At 34.2% G+C, this 18,361-nt stretch overlaps 2 protein-coding genes across 9 annotated transcripts in view; one reads left to right on the top strand and one right to left on the bottom strand.

The window, feature by feature from the left end:
- The window catches only part of LOC123679232 (neural-cadherin), a 473,272-nt gene that overhangs the window by 436,189 nt on the left and 18,722 nt on the right, over positions 1 to 18,361 (bottom strand). The window lies entirely within an intron of this gene.
- LOC123679234 (brassinosteroid-responsive RING protein 1-like) lies at positions 2,779 to 3,455 on the top strand. Its single transcript, XM_045616703.1, has 2 exons — positions 2,779 to 2,915; positions 3,100 to 3,455. The coding sequence occupies exons 1-2, from the start codon at positions 2,854 to 2,856 to the stop codon at positions 3,443 to 3,445; spliced, it is 408 nt and encodes a 135-aa protein (XP_045472659.1). The 5' UTR covers positions 2,779 to 2,853; the 3' UTR covers positions 3,446 to 3,455.

Genomic DNA, 18,361 nt, shown 5'->3' with positions numbered 1-18,361 from the left:
GGAACTTTTTGTCTTTAACCATCAATATCTCACCAATCAATGTTTGCACTGAAAATTTAGGGGATGTTTTTAAATCTTGAATGAATTCTCTACAAGAAGTATTTAGATTATTATTTTAAAATAGAGTAAATTGAAATCAAAAATCGACGTGTTTCAGGATTATTTCTTAAAATGGTCTGTTTAGCTGAAATTGAATTTGTTCCATACTTTACGGACACAGTGTATAAGGTTGCAACTTATAATGAATATTCCTCCTGGGGGGATATATCCCCCTTATCCTCCTTTGGGTACGCCACTGCCTGAAGGGGTGTTAGAGCCAAGTAGATCAATGTTTGGCCGTCCGAGGTCATTAAGGTTCTCGTGAAAACTTGCTTTCATTCATTGAACCCCGATCGTGAAAATCGACTATAAATCACCAAGAAAATATTTTTACTTTCCACATCGGTGATTTGGCAGTTTATTGAATAATTCAAGTCCTGATTACAGTTTTCAGGCATGAATCAATGCCGTCGCCTGCCATAACAATTTCTCACTGAATAAAGTCGAAATGAGCTTTGCTCGTCGAAATTGATTGTAATCAAGGAAATTATTGAACATTGTGTTTTTATGAAGGGCTATAGAAAGTGTGTTTGTATGGAACAAAAATCGGTGGATGGATTCCACCGTTCGGATTTATTTTCGGCTAGTCTGGAATGGGGAAAATTATAATTTACTGGAGTAAATGTACAGGTTCTGATTGAACGTTTGTCGAAAGTTAGGTGAAAGAGAAACCAAATATCGGATTCTTTTTCCGATTCGTTATTCCACATAATATCAAGATTTCTACAGGCTTAGTCATGTGATAACAGATCATTTCTGTATTTTCCTATTAGTCATCGATGAGATGAAAATGTAGAGGTCAAAATGATATTTGGAATGCCAAAAATCGATAAAAGATATATGTAAAACACTCTGTTTTCCGATTTGAGTTTCAGAAAGCCAACTTCAAATTAATAATAATAATAATTAATAGTATATTCTAAAACAAGTTGCAAAATGGGGTTCTATTACAAAAAAAAATTGACCGCGACGTCATCAGATAACAAGCAAAAGTTTGACACTTACTCTTAATGAGTTATTGAGTAGGTACATTTAAAATGTTTATTTGTCATATTTAAAATGACTTACCTAATGAGGTTGATGGCCATTCTAAAAATTTTTAACTATCTGACGTCAACAGATAAGATACGGCAGTTTAACCCTTCTTTAAAATATTTATTTTTACCAGGGTGATGAAATAAATCAGATATAATTGAACGAAAATAAAAATCGTATCCTCTTTTCACATTGTTTAGGTTAAATTTCGAAACACTCAACTAAGGAACGATATCAGTTTGAGTAGTTTGATACTCTAAAATAAATATCGATATGTAGAATTTCAAAACTCAAATTCTATATAACGAAAATATTCCATAAAAATAGGAGCAAACTACTAAATATGTCGTATTCTACTGAATCTTGTCACGATAAATCAGGATTTTCAACTAATGGAACTAGTGCATAATAGGTTTCCTGTGATCGAAATCATCATGCGAAATATTGAAAAATATCGAATTTGACATTCTAAAATAAATATCGAATATTTTCGATAAACCTATGTAGCTGTTTTGCATTTCTGGACATCGAAAATAAAAAGTTATGACTCAATATTGCTGAGAGCTCCAGAAATAAATAAAAACAATAACATAGGAATATTATTCAACGGCCGCTTTCGAATATCTTTCTGTGTTTTCAACTGGTTCTGGTCACGATAAATCAGAATTTTTAACTAACTAGATCATAATAAGTTTCGTGTAGTCGAATTCATAATGCAAATTATTAAAAACATCGAATTTGATGCTCTAAAATAAATATCGATATGTAGAATTGCAAAACTGAAATTCTGCTTAACGAAAATACTCCATGAAAATGGGAGCAGACTACTAAATATGTCGTTTTCAACTGAATCTCGTCATCTGAATCTTATTATTCTCCTCTATGACAGAAAGTATATTGTGCAACATGTAGAGGAAGTCCTTTTCTCGCTCGTGTGTTTGCGGCACTCGCCTTTCAGGCTCTTGCCAAAAACTTCCACACTCGCGAAAAATGTTGGACTTTCCCCACTTGTTGCACAATATACTATTTCCTACAACTGCTATGAAAAGTAGCGTATTCTTCATAGCTTACTCAATTTCAAAACTATGTATTGCTCATACTGTGGGAAATATTATTTCTCACGGCACTTTGCCCCCACCTCGCTATGCTACTTTTCATAGCAGTTGTAGGAAATACAACGAAAGTTTGTGGCAAGAGCCTGAAAGGCGAGTGTCGCAAACACACGAGCGAGAAAAGGACTTTCTCCACATGTTGCACAATATACGTTCTATCATAGAGGAGAATAATAAGATTCAGATGACGAGATTCAGTTGAAAACGACATATTTAGTAGTCTGCTCCCATTTTCATGGAGTATTTTCGTTAAGCAGAATTTCAGTTTTGCAATTCTACATATCGATATTCATTTTAGAGCATCAAATTCGATTTTTTTAATAATTTCCATTATCAATTCAACTACACGAAACCTATTATGATCTAGTTAGTCAAAAACAATAATTCGAGTAATATCGATATTTTTACTCTTACATATTTCTATAAATTAGTGTCAGAAAATATCGAAAGTTGGTTGTCCCTTTCCCTAAATCAAACTAGTAATGAATTGCGCAGGTGCACATTTACTATCCAGTCCCGTTAGTACATAAAGGTGCTGGTACGCTAACTAGTTTAGTATCAGTTTGACAGTGTTGAAAGCAGAGCAGTAAATTTTGAAGCCGAAAAGATGTCTTTAGACCATCTATATGAATTCAACTTCGAAAAGTTGTACAACGATTGTACAGAAAGGTAATAATGCTTTTACATCATTTTTTTCTTAAATTATTTTTGAAACTATATAATCAAATGTTATCTTTAGTTTCTGAATGTTTCATTCTTATAAAGAAATGTTTGTTCAATATATGTTTTTGAAATGAACAATAACCATATTGTACCTACAAACAGTGAATTAATATGTACTTTTTTTTCCTAGGGGTATAACATTCGAAGAGGATTGCAGCGTTTGTTTGAGCAGATTAACAGGAGAATTGTACCTTACGGACTGCAGACATTCATTCCACAAGGAGTGTATCGACAGGTGGTGCTCCAATTCCGAATGTTGTCCCATGTGCAGGACAAATTTAGTTTTCGAAGAAACCTGCAGTATCTTCGATACTAATTGGAAACCTGTCAATATCCATCGGTTCGACAAGATGGACAGCGATGAAGAAGATGATGAGAGTGACGCAGATGATGAAAGTGAAACTGAAGAAGAAAAAGAAGAGATTGAAGGAGAAAACGAATGCCAAACCGAGTGCCGAACCAACGAGGAAAATTAATTTTACATCTCTGTTCGACACAACCTGTAACATTTTTGTGGGAAATAAATTATAAATTGTGTAATATTTAAATCATTTGTTTTTTTTTCATCTTATTTTTCCTAACTTTAACTAAGTGTCATTTCAATCAGAAATAGCTCTCGTTTGTCTTATGAATGTGATTTATTAAAAATAAAACAATTTAAAAAAATAAACTTATTAGGAGTACATCTTTGCTTCCGCCGTTTTGCAATAGATAGCTATAGAGGTAAGTGATAGTCGAAAGATCGTTCGATGTTGCTAAGCCTACAAGAGGCACTTACTACAGACGAGAGAACCGCCTTGGTGCCACCTATGCACGTAATAGCTACCCAGATAGCGATAGATGTCAAAATATGACACCTTCAAACGTTTGAAGGTGTCATATTTTGACATTGGACGAGTAAAACTACGCCACTGCTGGAAATGGAACAATACAAGATTCAACAACGCACTGAAATTGTTAAAATTCACTATGAAAATGCTGAGGATAACCCTTTAAATTATAGCTAATTGCTTTCTTTTATATTTCCTCAAAGATTTCTTAGGAAGGAAATGTATTTTTTTGGACATAGAAATAGCAATATTGATTTTGAGAAATTGTAGTACTAACTTCAAGTCCGATTCGTGATACGAAGACATCCAGCTACGAGTCATCTTGAGAGTTCTAGACAGAACTGTGCTTAACAGAACTATCTCACACTAAATTATAGGAGACATTCATGCCGATAAAAGCCTTTTCACCTCCCATACATAAATGAACGATTGGGAAACTTTCAGCACTTGAGACAGATCAATCATGACACTGTCATGTACCTCTTCCAATTCTCTAAGACTTGGTGTTGAACACTTCTTTTATTTACTTTCCACCGAACCTAGTCTTGAGAATATGATGGGGGTTATGAGAACAATTTAATGGATTACTTCCGGAATTCTGAGGTATTAAGAAACATATATCATCGACCATTGGTGGACTACAATTGAGTTATCACATATTTTTAATTTTTCATGGGTTGAACGAACATGATGTAGTGAGGTATTTTCATTTAATGTAGGTATGTTATTACCAAATATAATATAATAGGGATGTTGCGTCATATAATAACATCAAATGAATTTAGGTTTTCCACATTAAAGGCCGTTTTTGAAATATTAAAATAGCATTTTCCTAATCTTATTTCTCGAATTCAATTCAATGAAATTGATTTAAATTGTGTTAATTATTCTTATCGACTAGCACGTGACTGCGAACGCCAATCAGGGCAATTTGACGTCATAGCACTGAAACGTTTAGAATATAGATAAACTAATCTTATATAAATCTAGTTTATCTATGGTTTAGAACGTCAGATATAATCAAACCGACTTGACTGTCAATATCAGCTGATATTTGTTCAGTTTGACAGACCGTTAGCACGTGGTGATCATAGATAAAGTAGTTAGTTTGTCCATGGTGGTGACTCTTTTATGCAGTGACGTCACCATAATACCGTGGCAGAATGGAACGTTTCAGCGGGAATTTTGAGAACTTTTTTATTAACGTATTTTTATTGGTCCTTTCTATATTTTTCCATGAAAATATTTTTTTCGTGTTTATATAGGGCTTATCTACAAATTAAAAGCAATTTCAAAATATAGGCAACATCCCTATTATAGTTGGATAGGCTGCATGTTTCCAACCATAGAAATGATTCAACCACTGTGCATATCATAGTCAATCATTAACCAGCCAGCAGTGTTAGTTTGTTATTTATCTAAGAAACCATTCGAACATTAGAATGGCTTGTTAATAAACAAGTAGGTTAAACTCATCGTAAAATTATGGTTAACAAATGCATTGTCTCGTTTATGAGAGAGTTACGAGTCAAATAATGTCCAGACATAAAATTTAGTCATGAGTTGTGTTAATATCCCTATCTTCATAGCGAATAATTAGGGAAACACGATATTTGAACACTGGTTTCCTTGTACAGCTACAATGTTGTTTGAAACTGTTTTATTAAATTTGTTTCAACTTTCTATAGACTGATTTAAATCAATTTTAATCGACATACTAATGTCGCCTCGAAGAGGTGTTATAGGTCGAAAGAAACGCTTTACTTTTCCGATTAGGCCTAGATGAAAAGATTTGGCCATTTGAAAATTTTATTATGAGCTATGCCTTCCCTGAAAACCTGGATGGCTGTAGCGGTAAGTGGTAGTCGAAACTCGAAATTAATAGATCGTAGATGTCATACAATAACCTTAGGTATTTGTATACATTACTCCATCGAAATATTAGTCGATTTGTGTCTGCAACATAAAGTTATTATCGATTGAACATGTCAGCTTATGAGCCAAATTCTCATAATTTGAGGGAGGTTTAAATATCCTGCTTTGATATGAAAAAATCTGTTGCTGAGACTATTCGAATGCTCTAAAATAACTACGGTGACGTCGGTATTAGTGAAAGAACCTACCGAGAATGGTTTCAACGCTTCAAGAACGGAGATTTTGACGTCGAAGACCAGCATGACGGTGAAAGCGAAAAATTAAAATAAAAATCGACGTTTTTCATGATTATTTCTTAAAATGGTCTGTTTAGCTAAGAATGATTTTGTTCCATACTTTACGGACACAGTGTATGTGCAAGTCAAAAACTCACTCTGTAGTACGCATGGAAAATATTAAAGAATTAGTCGTCTGGTCTGCAGTGCATATCCGATGCAAAGATAGAATAATGCTTTCTCTATTTCAGTATCATAATGAGTTCATTACAGTTCTAAAAACAGTACTGTAATGCACTCATTTCAGCATCGTTTTCAATTATATTTTTCGTTTTATGGTTGTCTCTACTGACCAATCCTATCAAATTTCGACAAACGTCACTAATTGTCAATATAATATACTTTAGATATAGTGAAATGATTTGCAACATTATTCGCAATTTCTCTTAATTCTGGTGGTGTTAAACCGATTGCGTCAGACATAATTCACGAATTCAATGCGTAATTGTAAATTATTTCAAAATTCGAAACGTACGATTCATATTCAAATGCCGTAATCTGTCAATTTTCGTAACAGTCACACCAACAGTTAAGATACAATACAAAAGTCACTAGAATATATAATCTGAATATTTCATTGAATTTCGACAATATTTCACAATACTTGACTGAAATTGAGAAAGTATTGTCTAATACTCGTTGCAGAAGGCAATTCCAACACTCTTGCGTTCGAATACTCGTTTTCGAATTTCGCATTCGTGTTGGAATAGAAGCCCATTCTGCAACTTGTTTTAGAATATACTATTATTCTTTCTTTGATGATAATGCTCCAAATTCTAATGTTCAATTCGAACCGCTGCCTACAAAGCACATTTTTCAAATTAGTAAAAATATCATTTAGGATATCATAAATTGAATGAAATCAGGGAAGTATGCCGAACAATCATCCCTCTTACAGAAAACTTGCATTGTCCCAAGTACAATTTGCGCCTTGAGAAAAGCGTCAGCGCAAAAAACCTATTGTGCTTTTTCCCGAGCAAATAACGAAGATCTGCTAGGTCTTTCCATCCGCAATAATGACTACGGGTTCCGTAGCCGTCAGGGACCGAACAGATCGAGAAGCATCCGAAGAAATGGCATTTGGGCAAATATAAAATGCACCTTAATATGCTGCGCGCCTCACCGTGCCATCGCAGAGGCCGCGAATTGCCTTATAATTCTCAATTTGTAGACCGTCAACTTCTTCAGAGGACCGGATTCATCATTATAAAACCGGGAATTTTTCATGCACAAGCGCTCATTCAAAGGAGCTTATAAAACGGCGTTTCTGGAGAGGAACACCAATGAGGATCCAGGCTTCGTTTTGCCGGGAAATAACGGGTGTTTTTTTTCGAGGTATATAACTTTAAGTTGGCATTACTGTTCAAGATGGCGGCCGATTTAACAGCTGTCAAGTGATTTATTCTCAGTTTGGTTTGGCAATTCATCATGAATAGACTCACGCCTGAACAACGCTTGCAAATAGTGCAATTTTATTTCGAAAATAATGGTTCTGTGCGGAATACGTATCGCGCACTACGTCCATTTTATTTTGTTAAGCGATGAAGCGCACTTCTGGTTGAATGGCTACGTCAACAGACAAAACTGACGCATTTGGAGTGAAGCTAATCCTCAAGTGTATGTCGAAACACCGTTACATCCAGAAAAACTGACTGTTTGGTGCGCTTTATGGGCTGGTGGAATCATTGGTCCGTACTTCTTCAAAAACGATGATGGCCAGAACGTTACAGTCAATGGTGATCGGTATAGAGCCATGATTACTAACTTTTTCATTATTGAATTGAACAACCAAGATGTCCAGGAGCTGTGGTTCCAACAAGACGGCGCAACATGTCACACAGCTCGTGCCACAATCGATTTATTGAAAGACACGTTAGGTGACCGCCTAATTTCACGTTTTGGACCTGTGAATTGGCCTCCAAGATCTTGTAATTTAACACCGCTAGACTACTTTCTTTGGGGCTATGTAAAGTCATTGGTCCATGCGGATTAGCCACAAACCCTTGACCATTTGGAAGACAACATTCGCCGTGTTATTGCCGATATAGGGCCACAAATGTTGGAAAAATTCATCGAAAATTGGACGTCCAGATTGGACTACATCCGAGCCAGCCGTGGCGGTCATATGCCAGAAATCATATTTAAAATGTAATGCCACAAGTTCATATTGCGGATAAATAAAATTCATGTCAATCGAATAATCCATCGTTGTTTTATTGCAATTTAAAGTTCTATAGCTCTAAGAAAAACACCCTTTACAAGGGTTGTCCAAGTTTCCAGAAATTCCTTTGGGGCCAGTGAATTTATTGCCTAACAATATACTTTCAAATAAACCCCGGTATTTAGCGGATCACGGAATCCACTTCAAAGAGACATCCGGCCAAAAGTTTTTATGGACTAGTTCAAGTGACTTTGGGTATACCATACCTGAAAATTCATAAAGGCAACAAAAATTGTTTTTGGCAGAATTTAAAATAAACCGCATGTATTTTATATCTATACTATTCATGTTCTTCATTAATCTTTTTCCCTTTTTAGCATGATGAAAGAAATCATTCGAAATAAGACTGAATAACCTCTTCTTCCACCTTCAGAGCCGAAAATAAGAATTGAGATGAAGAGTTTCTTACTCCGCTTTTTCTGATTGTTCAGACAGCCTAGAGCTTTTCTGTCAAGGACCAAAACAACGTAAACGGGGAGGGTTCAACCCTCTCTCATCATCTCCGTCTTCAAGCTTGAGGATAAAGCCTGAAAATATCTTGCAGGATCATTTGTTTCTTAAACAAATACGAAAATACGTTGTGCCTTTTCCGATTTCATCCCCTATTCTCCTTTCGTCTTCTATTTCATAAAGGAGGGGATGGAACATGCTCAGAATTTTTTCTATTGGAATAATATAACGCTCATACCGCGATTTATATCCAGAAAAGTTTTTGAAAGGATAACACTTTATTAACGTTTTTTTTTCTTATTCTGCTTGATGAAGGCCAAGAAGCATCAAATATTGTCTTCTTTTTCTGGCAGTCTCAATTCAACTGATTAGTTTTTCATCGAAACCCTGAGATTAAAGGCACGACGAACACAACATGTTTTCAGACGGAGTAAACACTAATATTATTAATAGAAACTGATGCCACAATCCAGACAATTTGGAATCCAGATAATTCAGAACAGAATGTCGACTTGAATGAAGCCTAAACACTGAATAAAACAACAACTTCGCGGAAACAGAAAGATTTGTACTCAACGTAACAATTTCGTCTTGATTTTTTTTATTTTTCATTTGTGAGGAATGAAGTTATATATTTTTCATTCAATATAATATATTTCGATTGATTCGTTTACGTAGATCACGAAAATGCTTATAGTTGGGCGATTAGTCCATTATTTCATGAATTATAGCTAATAATCTGAAATTTTCTAAAAAAAAATCTATTAATTTTCTCGAGCCTGCCACTTCTTCTGGTCATGAGCTACGCACTTGAAACCTCACTATATTTTAGATCACAGCTCGATCTCTGAAAAACGTTTATATTTAAGGGGTTTGCGACAAATATTTTAGGAGCTATAAAAGATTTCTGGATAGAGATTCAATTTTAACTGTTTTTTTCCAAATTTCGAGTTCAAATTTCCTTGAAACTGTGTGGTCTACGAAAAATTGGTGAGTGGCGTTAAAATGGACGATCCATTATTAGACGAATTTCGAGTTTACCCGAAAATTTTTTGTCGATAAATTTTTGCAAAATTTTCCATGCCTAGACCTTAGAAAATTAAGAAAAGTTCTTTCGTGCAAATATGGCACCTTTTTTATAGATCGATTCGATTACGTAGATCACGAAAATGCTTGTAGTTCGGCGATTAGTCCATTATTTCATGAATTATTATTGCTAATTATCTAAAATTTTCGAAAAAAAATTTATTGATTTTCACGAGGCAGCCACTTCCTCTGGTCATAAGCTACGCACTTGAAACCTCACTATGTTTAAGATCACAACTCGATCTCTGAAAAACGTTTGTATATAAGTTGTCTTCGACAAATATATTAGAAGCTATAAACATTTTTGGATAGATATTCAATTTTTACTGCTTTTTCCCAAATTTCGAGTTCAAATTTCCTTGAAACAACTGTGAGGTCTAAGAAGAATCCATAATTAGACGAATTTCGAGTTTACCCGGAATTTTTTCTTGTCAAAAAATTTTAATAAAATTTCCCATACCTTAGAAAATTGAAAAAAAAAAATATATATATAATAATGTACATATATAATATTTCCATAGTTATTACTATTTTTCAATGTAAATTCCACAACGTAAAATAAAGAAAGTCATTTAAAAAAGAAATACAAATGAAATAATTGTGAATTATGGAATATTTGGCGAAAATGATTGGGAATATGGGATTTTCAGCAACATAAATTTTCGATCTGTAGATTTTAATCTGTATCAAATGGTAGATGAGAGCATCAAGTTGGCGATGACAAAGTTCCTGTAACAATACGCCTCAACGCGTTCGTTACACAATGCGTACCACGCCGGAAGGTATTATTTATTTGAAAAAGAGGAAGAACAACGAGCAGCTGCCATATGCATTCGTAAACAATTTCCCCTGTCCTTTGACATCACATTCACCCCCGAAAATTATAGCCCTGCGTTCTTTTGTGCTGTACTTTTTTTAAAAAGGTGGTTGCCTCTCACACTGATTATTTTTTGATACTCTTACTTCAGATGAATTAATCAATCTCATAGAAATTTTGTTCTGAAAACATTTATTTCTTGCAGAATCATTGAGATAATTACAACTTTGATAAACGTATTATATGGTATACAATGTTTTACTCGTTATCATTTTGAATTTCAATCAATCAATTTTCATTGAGAAAAAGTTATGTGCTTGTCATATACAGGGTGTTCCAAATTAAGTCGACACCATTGCCAACTCCGTTATTATTGATGCTACGAAGTCAGTTAAATGGGCAAACTGGTAGCATTTTTAGTGGCCTTCTCGACGCCGAAAACAAACAAAAAACTGACAGTCGCTTTGTCATAATATTTCATAAAATGATATTTTTTTTCAATGGAACACCCTATATTTTCTCATGCATTTCGATTCGCAATAACATTCTCAACAACAAAGCTCATTTGACTTTTTTTCGTAAAGGTGAAAATAGGACAGTTGTATTAATAGGAAACATTTATAACGAACGGATTTGATAAAGCCCTATAAAATGTCGAGTAAATGTTCAAAAAACACCGTCTTCTTGTTGAACACGTATTTGGGCCCTTCTATTGACACTATTGATTCACAAAATGAATGCGGCTAGCGAAATGGCTTTAAGATGGAAATTATCGTTTTGTAAATTAATACCAAATAGCTTAGTGGTGTCAATTGAGTGGTGCGACATGATGATCACGGGTTTCACGAGTTCACATCCCAGCTCAATTTTTTTTTTTTTACTGTCTTATTTTGCTCTCAGTAACGAAATATTGTCATTCGTTTAAGTACAATAAATGGACAACAGTTATTCGCCGAAACAAATAAATTTTTCGTACTAATGAAATAAATAAATATTTCAAAGTCGCTCATTTTCCACTTCAGGAAGAAAGGTGATATGAACTTTGTTGTTGAGAATGTTATAACGAATAGAAATGCATAAAAAATGTTCCATTGAAAAAAAAAACATTTTATGAAATATTATGACAACGCGACTGTCAATTTTTTGTTTGTTTTCGGCATCGAGAAGGCCACTAAAAATGCCAACAGTTTGCCCATTCAACCGACATCGTAGCATCAATAATAACGGAATTAGCAATGGTGCCGACTTAATTTGGAACACCTTGTATAAGAAAAAGAGACGTAGGCACCTTCCTGATATATTATTCTTTCGCGCGAAGAAACTAAATACTGTCCCTTCATACAAGATAACAATAGATAGATGGATAACAAAGTAGGTTGTTTGTTAGGTATTTCGTAAAACTTCTCTGCTCTGGAATATAATTCACGTGAAACAATGTTGTTTCAAGCACGGATAATATGCGATATCAGATTTCTAAAAAAAATTGAAGAGAAACAAGAATCCAACAGTATACCGAATCATATTCATGTCTTTCAGTGTGACATTCTCCTTCGACTTAAGCACACCGAGAAAAAATCTGGTTACAATGAAAACCTCAAAATTAACTGCTATGAATCTCTTCAACATTGATTCAAAAATATTTTTGCCATAAATTTCCCTAGATGGAATAGTTTTATGTGAGCCATCCTGTATAATGTCCAATATTCCTGTGAAGTTCATTAAGTCCTTTCAAGCTTTCATGATTTTTCGGTCAACGTTAAAATTTTTTTATAAGTTGATCTTCAAGGTCTGCTTTGTATCGGTGAAATGTAAAATTAACCTGAAGAAGCCACAGTGTTGGCGTAACAATTGTTGTTAATATTAAAATATTTGTGGAAATTAATTCAGTTTCATTTCATATTTTTTTCAATTCAACATAATCTATCTTGAGAACCATACATTTGGTAATATATACCTTTTGTTTTTTCTGGCCTCTTTAACACCCTGGATATGTAATGCCTTTTTACATGAACTCGAGTGGGGAATAATTTTCTCATAACCCAAGGGTGAAAAGGGCAAGAAACCTTCACGAGCTGCCCAAATTAAAAACTCAAAACTGCCGAAGAAGGAATGGAACTAGGAAGACGACCCCCAAGTGAGCAATATACATAATTCACTTCGTCGTAAAAAATGATGAACCACAATAAGGGGACACCGAAGGAACATCAAGCTTGACACTATTATTCCCAGAAAGATTTAGGTGTGCAACAAAATGATTCATTGTATCCCAACTGATTTTTTCATCATCAATAAAAAAAAGGACAATCCATGTCCAGAAAACGATTAATTATACGTAATAGTGCCGAAAAAGCTCGAAATTGAATAATTCAACATTGTATGACAAGTACATAATAAGCTAAGGACATCATGTTTTATTTCTCAATGATATTGAGTCAATAAAATGTGAATAACAAGTTCCACACCTGATATAAACATTTATTATTTTGACCATTCGAAATAAACAAGGATCATACTATCGAATGATCGTTGAAAGATTATTTCAAGTTGGGAATTATAATAACTATCACATAAATAATGGTAGTTCACTCTTCATCACCTAGAGTACAATGGAATAGAGTCTGTTTTGGATTCATTGGAGGAATATTCCCTGTTGAAAAATGTTGTTATATATTATGTCCAGTAAAACATCAAGAAAAACCTGCTTGAAAAGATTGTCGAAATTCTTTCTATCGCTAAATATTTAAATGTTCTCCATACTAATGCGAATTTTTTAATTTAGTTTCTTCCTAATGCCCCTTCTTGCTTGAGTGTTGTTCATCTCGTTTGTTTTCGCGATTTAATAATATCAAATTGTCAAAGAAACTGTCTTATGAGTATCAAAGTTGAAAAATTGCATATTGGTAAAAAAATTGCATATGGTTAAAACAAGTTTTATAATTTCTATGTGTCGATGTACAGGGTGGGCAAATAAGCGAGGTAAGCGGCTATATCTCAGGATCCACTCATCGTTGAGACTTGCGGTAAAAATTTTTACCACTAAAGTACAAGAAAACACACTGGAAATTGTTTTGAAGTTCATACCTCTACCGCTAGGGGGCGTAATAGCTACCGTCGAGTAGAAAAATGAATTTTACTCGAAAATGTTTCATATGGAGTTGAAGAAAAAATATCATCACTGTAATCCTTGTAAAATTCTCTATCTTTTCGAATTGTCACTTTCGATTTTACGACATCAAATAAGGGTAGGTGAAAGGGAGAAATCTGACTGATTGAAATGCCTATAATTTCAGTTTGGCTCAACATTTTTGAGCAAATTAGATCTCGTCTGAAAGATAATATCTTGTTGATTGAGGACAAAATATACTCATGATGAATTTGTTTTTGCTGCTTTCGATAGGGGGCACTAAGTCCATTGTTTTGTTCATTTTACTCCGAAATTTCAAATGTAATGATAGGATTTTCTTAACAGAAACAGAAGTTCCATCAAATTTGCATGAAAAAACCTGAAGGTCGCAAAGCGATAGTTTCAGACGTTCCGAAGTTATGGTCGAAAGAAGATATTCTTCAACTGATGCACTGCGAAAAACCAAATTGTGTCTTTAAGTTCTGACAGAAACAGAAATTCCATCAAATTTGTATGAAAAAACCAAAAGGTCGCAAAGCGATATCTTCAGGCGTTCTTGAGTTATGGCCGAAAGAAGACACAATTTAGTTTTTCAGTGCATCAGTTGAAGAATATCTTTTTTCGGCCATAACTCCAGAACGCCTGAAGCTATCGATGAGTGGATCCTGAGATATAGCCGCTTACCTCGCTTATTTGCCCACCCTGTACATCGACACATGCATATTGGTACAGTTAATTCAAAAGTGGCCAAGCAATCAATCCATAATTGAATAAGTTTGTCAACTGCTCATCAAATTCTTCTATCTAGACATCAGAAGAAAGAAACTGAATGCGAAACAAAATTCAACTTCTGAATACCCAACTTTTATAAACACTTTAATGAGCTGAATTCAAAAAGAATTAAGAGCAGTCGTTCCCAAGTAAAACTTAGTTTCGTGAAAATAAAATGGATAGCCTAACTTCGCTGTTTTCGATCCGCCAATTATAACTGATAAGAATTCTTTCACATCCTGAGGCCAAAATGAGGTTATAGCTGGTCTGAAGGGTGGAAGGCGTTGAGAACAAAGTCTTATTGGAAATCGCATCAAGAGGATGAGGGGAGAGAAATCGATAATTTACCGGCTGAGGCATTCCTCGGAAAAACGCAGCAATTTAACGTTTCTATTCTCGGCGAAGATTTATAGATTTGTATTTCGGTGGTTTTCCGTGTCCTTTTTCCTGCTTTCGTTGAAATCCTCGCTTCAAAATCTGCATTTCGATTTCTCTGCTGTTTTTTCATTCTAATCATGGCTGATATAAATTGAAATTTTCAAGAAATGCGTACACTGAGAGAGATCCATATTTTTTTATTAATAAAGCACTTATTTGGAGGTTATCTATTCACAACTATTACAGCAGATTTATGTTTAATATATTCATTAATAGTTAAATTATGCATTCAAAAAAGTTTATTAATAGAGAATAAAATATTTGTTTACAAGGTATTTGATGATATTTAATATATTTCGGTGATAAATAATTTATATGAACTTACGTTATCTCCACAAACAACATAAATTCAGTGTCAACAAATTTTCAACTGGTAGTTAACGAACATTTGCTATTTATGAATAAACTCTTACAAGAATTCAATAATTTATTCACTCAGAATATAGGATTTATTAATAATTAACAAACTAACATAATTCTAGCGATCCAATCTGTGAAAAAGTTTAAGGACACATCCCTCAAAGAGAAGCGCATCTCCTTGAAGGATCTGTCCTTGAACTTTTCCTTTGATTTGAATTTCCTTTTTAAACATAAAATCTGTGTTACTATGGGCTTATTGAACGCCGCTTAGAACATCTGTACTGAATTTTGGGTTCAGATCGTTTGTACCTGCTTAGTTATTAGTCATGTTGGCAGAACAGTGGTTAGAGTGAACAGATGCAATCAAGATGACTAAGGTTCAAACCCGGATACCCTCAATATGAATTCTACAAACTTATCTAGTTTGGCAAACGGTTATTCTCAGACCCTAACAATCGGTAAATACAAACAACCAAAATAATTATCTAAGAAATGCGTTAACTAACCATTACTGAATTGAAATGTTATTTTCATTCAACATGGATACATATTACATATAAATAAGATTTGTTAATTATTACTCAATGCTATATTAACCTCAACTCTATTTATTTCCTTCAAATGAATATTTCTTCAGCATTATTAATATGAGTTATGCATAAATAAATAAAGTGTAATAATAAATGATGATTATTGGTGGATTTCAAATGAATTATTTATTTCCATGAAACCAATATTTGTTTGTCCATATATCCAATAAATGTTTTATTAACTATAATGCATCTTTGTTAATATCAAATAAACACTTCTCTCAGTGTGCGTACTGTTTGAAATGAACTTATTCATAAATATGAAAAATCCTCATTTCCGACTAAATTGACATATGAATCATTAATATTAGTGCAACATTCATTTTGCAACGATCACATATATCATCGTCTCGATTAAGATGATTCTGATAAAACATCCACCTATACTGATACCAACATATAAACAATTCGCCGAAATTAAATTGATCAAATACAAACATTCGATCCAAGCCCTTAATAAATATGTATACAGGGTAAGAACTATTTAGAGAGTCACTACAGGAATAGCGAATACCGTTAGAAAGACAGGGTGGCTTAAATTACAAAAAAGTTGCGTGATTTAGGGATGAGTGTGTTGGTGTAAACAGATCCGAAATATTTCCATTGGTTCCCGAGATATCTCGAAAAAACTGAAAATCGAGATTTTCTTTTTTCTGTATTACTCATTTGTTTTTGGAGATAACTTCACGAAATTTGGTTTATAGCCATTATCCATTATAGAGATACTAATGGTGTTTTCAGATTTTTTCTTTTTTCCATTGTTTCAGAGACGCGATAGTCAAATGATGATTTCACATAACAACTCTTCAATTTTTTGTACCTAGACTCGCTATTTTTGTATAGTGTGATACATTGTTGAATTCATAATTTTCTTCTTCATCACCTCATAGGGAAAACCAATACGGCGTCCATAAGAAAAAAAATTGACTATCGCGTCTCTGAAAAATGGAAAACAGAAAAAAATCTGACGACACCATTAGAATCTTTATATTGGATAATGGCCACAAACCAAATTTCGTGAAGTTATCTCCAAAAACAAATGAGTTATACAGAAAAAAGTAAATCCCAATTTTCTCTTTTCGAGATATCTCGGGAACCATTGGAGATCTTTTGGATCTTTTAACACTAACACACTGATCCCTAAATAACGCAACTTTTCTGTAATTTAAGCCACCCTGTATCTCTAACGTTTTTCGATTTCCTCATAGTGCCCCCCTGAATAGTTCTAACCCTGTATAATTAACATGAACATAACGAAAGTTCTATATTCTAAACAAGATCCAAAATCTAGTCGAAACATATTCTAGATTCAATTAATGCTTGTAAGTATGTAATTCATTACGTGACATCTTTTTTCTTCGAACACAATGTGAACTAGTGTGAATTACAAATTCACGTCCTGTTCATTCACAACAGAACAGGTATGATAATCGTTGAAGCGCCGCATGTAGGTTCAAAACATGCATGAAACATTCAATTGTTATAACAGGATTTGGACATAATTCGATCTTTACTTCTTTAGGGTGAAATGGGACGACTATTGATGTTGAAAATGATGAAGGCAGATTTAGATATTGTAAAGGGTGTTTTTTTTCGAGGTATATAACTTTAAGTGGGCATTACTGTTCAAGATGGCGACCGATTTAACAGCTGTCAAGTGATTTATTCTCAATTTGGTTTGGCAATTCATCATAAATAGACTCACGCCTGAACAACGCTTGCAAATAGTGCAATTTTTATATTGCCGTTGTTCCCGATTTTCATAAGCGAATTTTATTTAGCGATGAAGCGCACTTCTGGTCAACAAACAAAGCTGCCGCATTTGGATTGAAGATTATCCTCAAGTGTATGTCGAAACACCGTTACATCCAGAAAAACTGACTGTTTGGTGCGCTTTATGGGCTGGTGGAATCATTGGTCCGTACTTCTTCAAAAAAGAAGATGGCCAGAACATTACAGTCAATGGTGATCGGTATAGAGCCATGATTACTGACTTTTTCATTCCTGAATTGAAAAACCATGATGTCCAGGAGCTGTGGTTCCAACAAGACGGCGCAACATGACACACAGCTCGTGTCACAATCGATTTATTGACAGACACGTTTGGTGACCGCCTAATTTCACGTTTTGGACCTGTGACTTGGCCTCCAAGATCTTGTGATTTAACACCGCTAGACTACTTTCTGTGGGGCTATGTAAAGTCATTGGTCTATGCGGATAAGCCACAAACCCTTGACCATTTGGAAGACAACATTCGCCGTGTTATTGCCGATATACGGCCACAAATGTTGGAAAAAGTCATCGAAAATTGGACGTCCAGATTGGACTACATCCGAGCCAGCCGTGGCGGTCATATGCCAGAAATCATATTTAAAATGTAATGCCACAAGATTATCTTGCGGATAAATAAAATTTATGTCAATCGAACAATCCATCATTGTTTTATTGCAATTTAAAGTTCTATAGCTCTAAAAAAACACCCTTTATTATTCTTC

The sequence above is a fragment of the Harmonia axyridis genome, chromosome 4, assembly GCF_914767665.1.
Source record: "Harmonia axyridis chromosome 4, icHarAxyr1.1, whole genome shotgun sequence".
Classification (NCBI taxonomy): Eukaryota; Metazoa; Arthropoda; class Insecta; order Coleoptera; family Coccinellidae; genus Harmonia; species Harmonia axyridis.
Note: the sequence above shows the minus strand (reverse complement) of the source record. Positions and strands in the feature narration are given on the sequence as shown.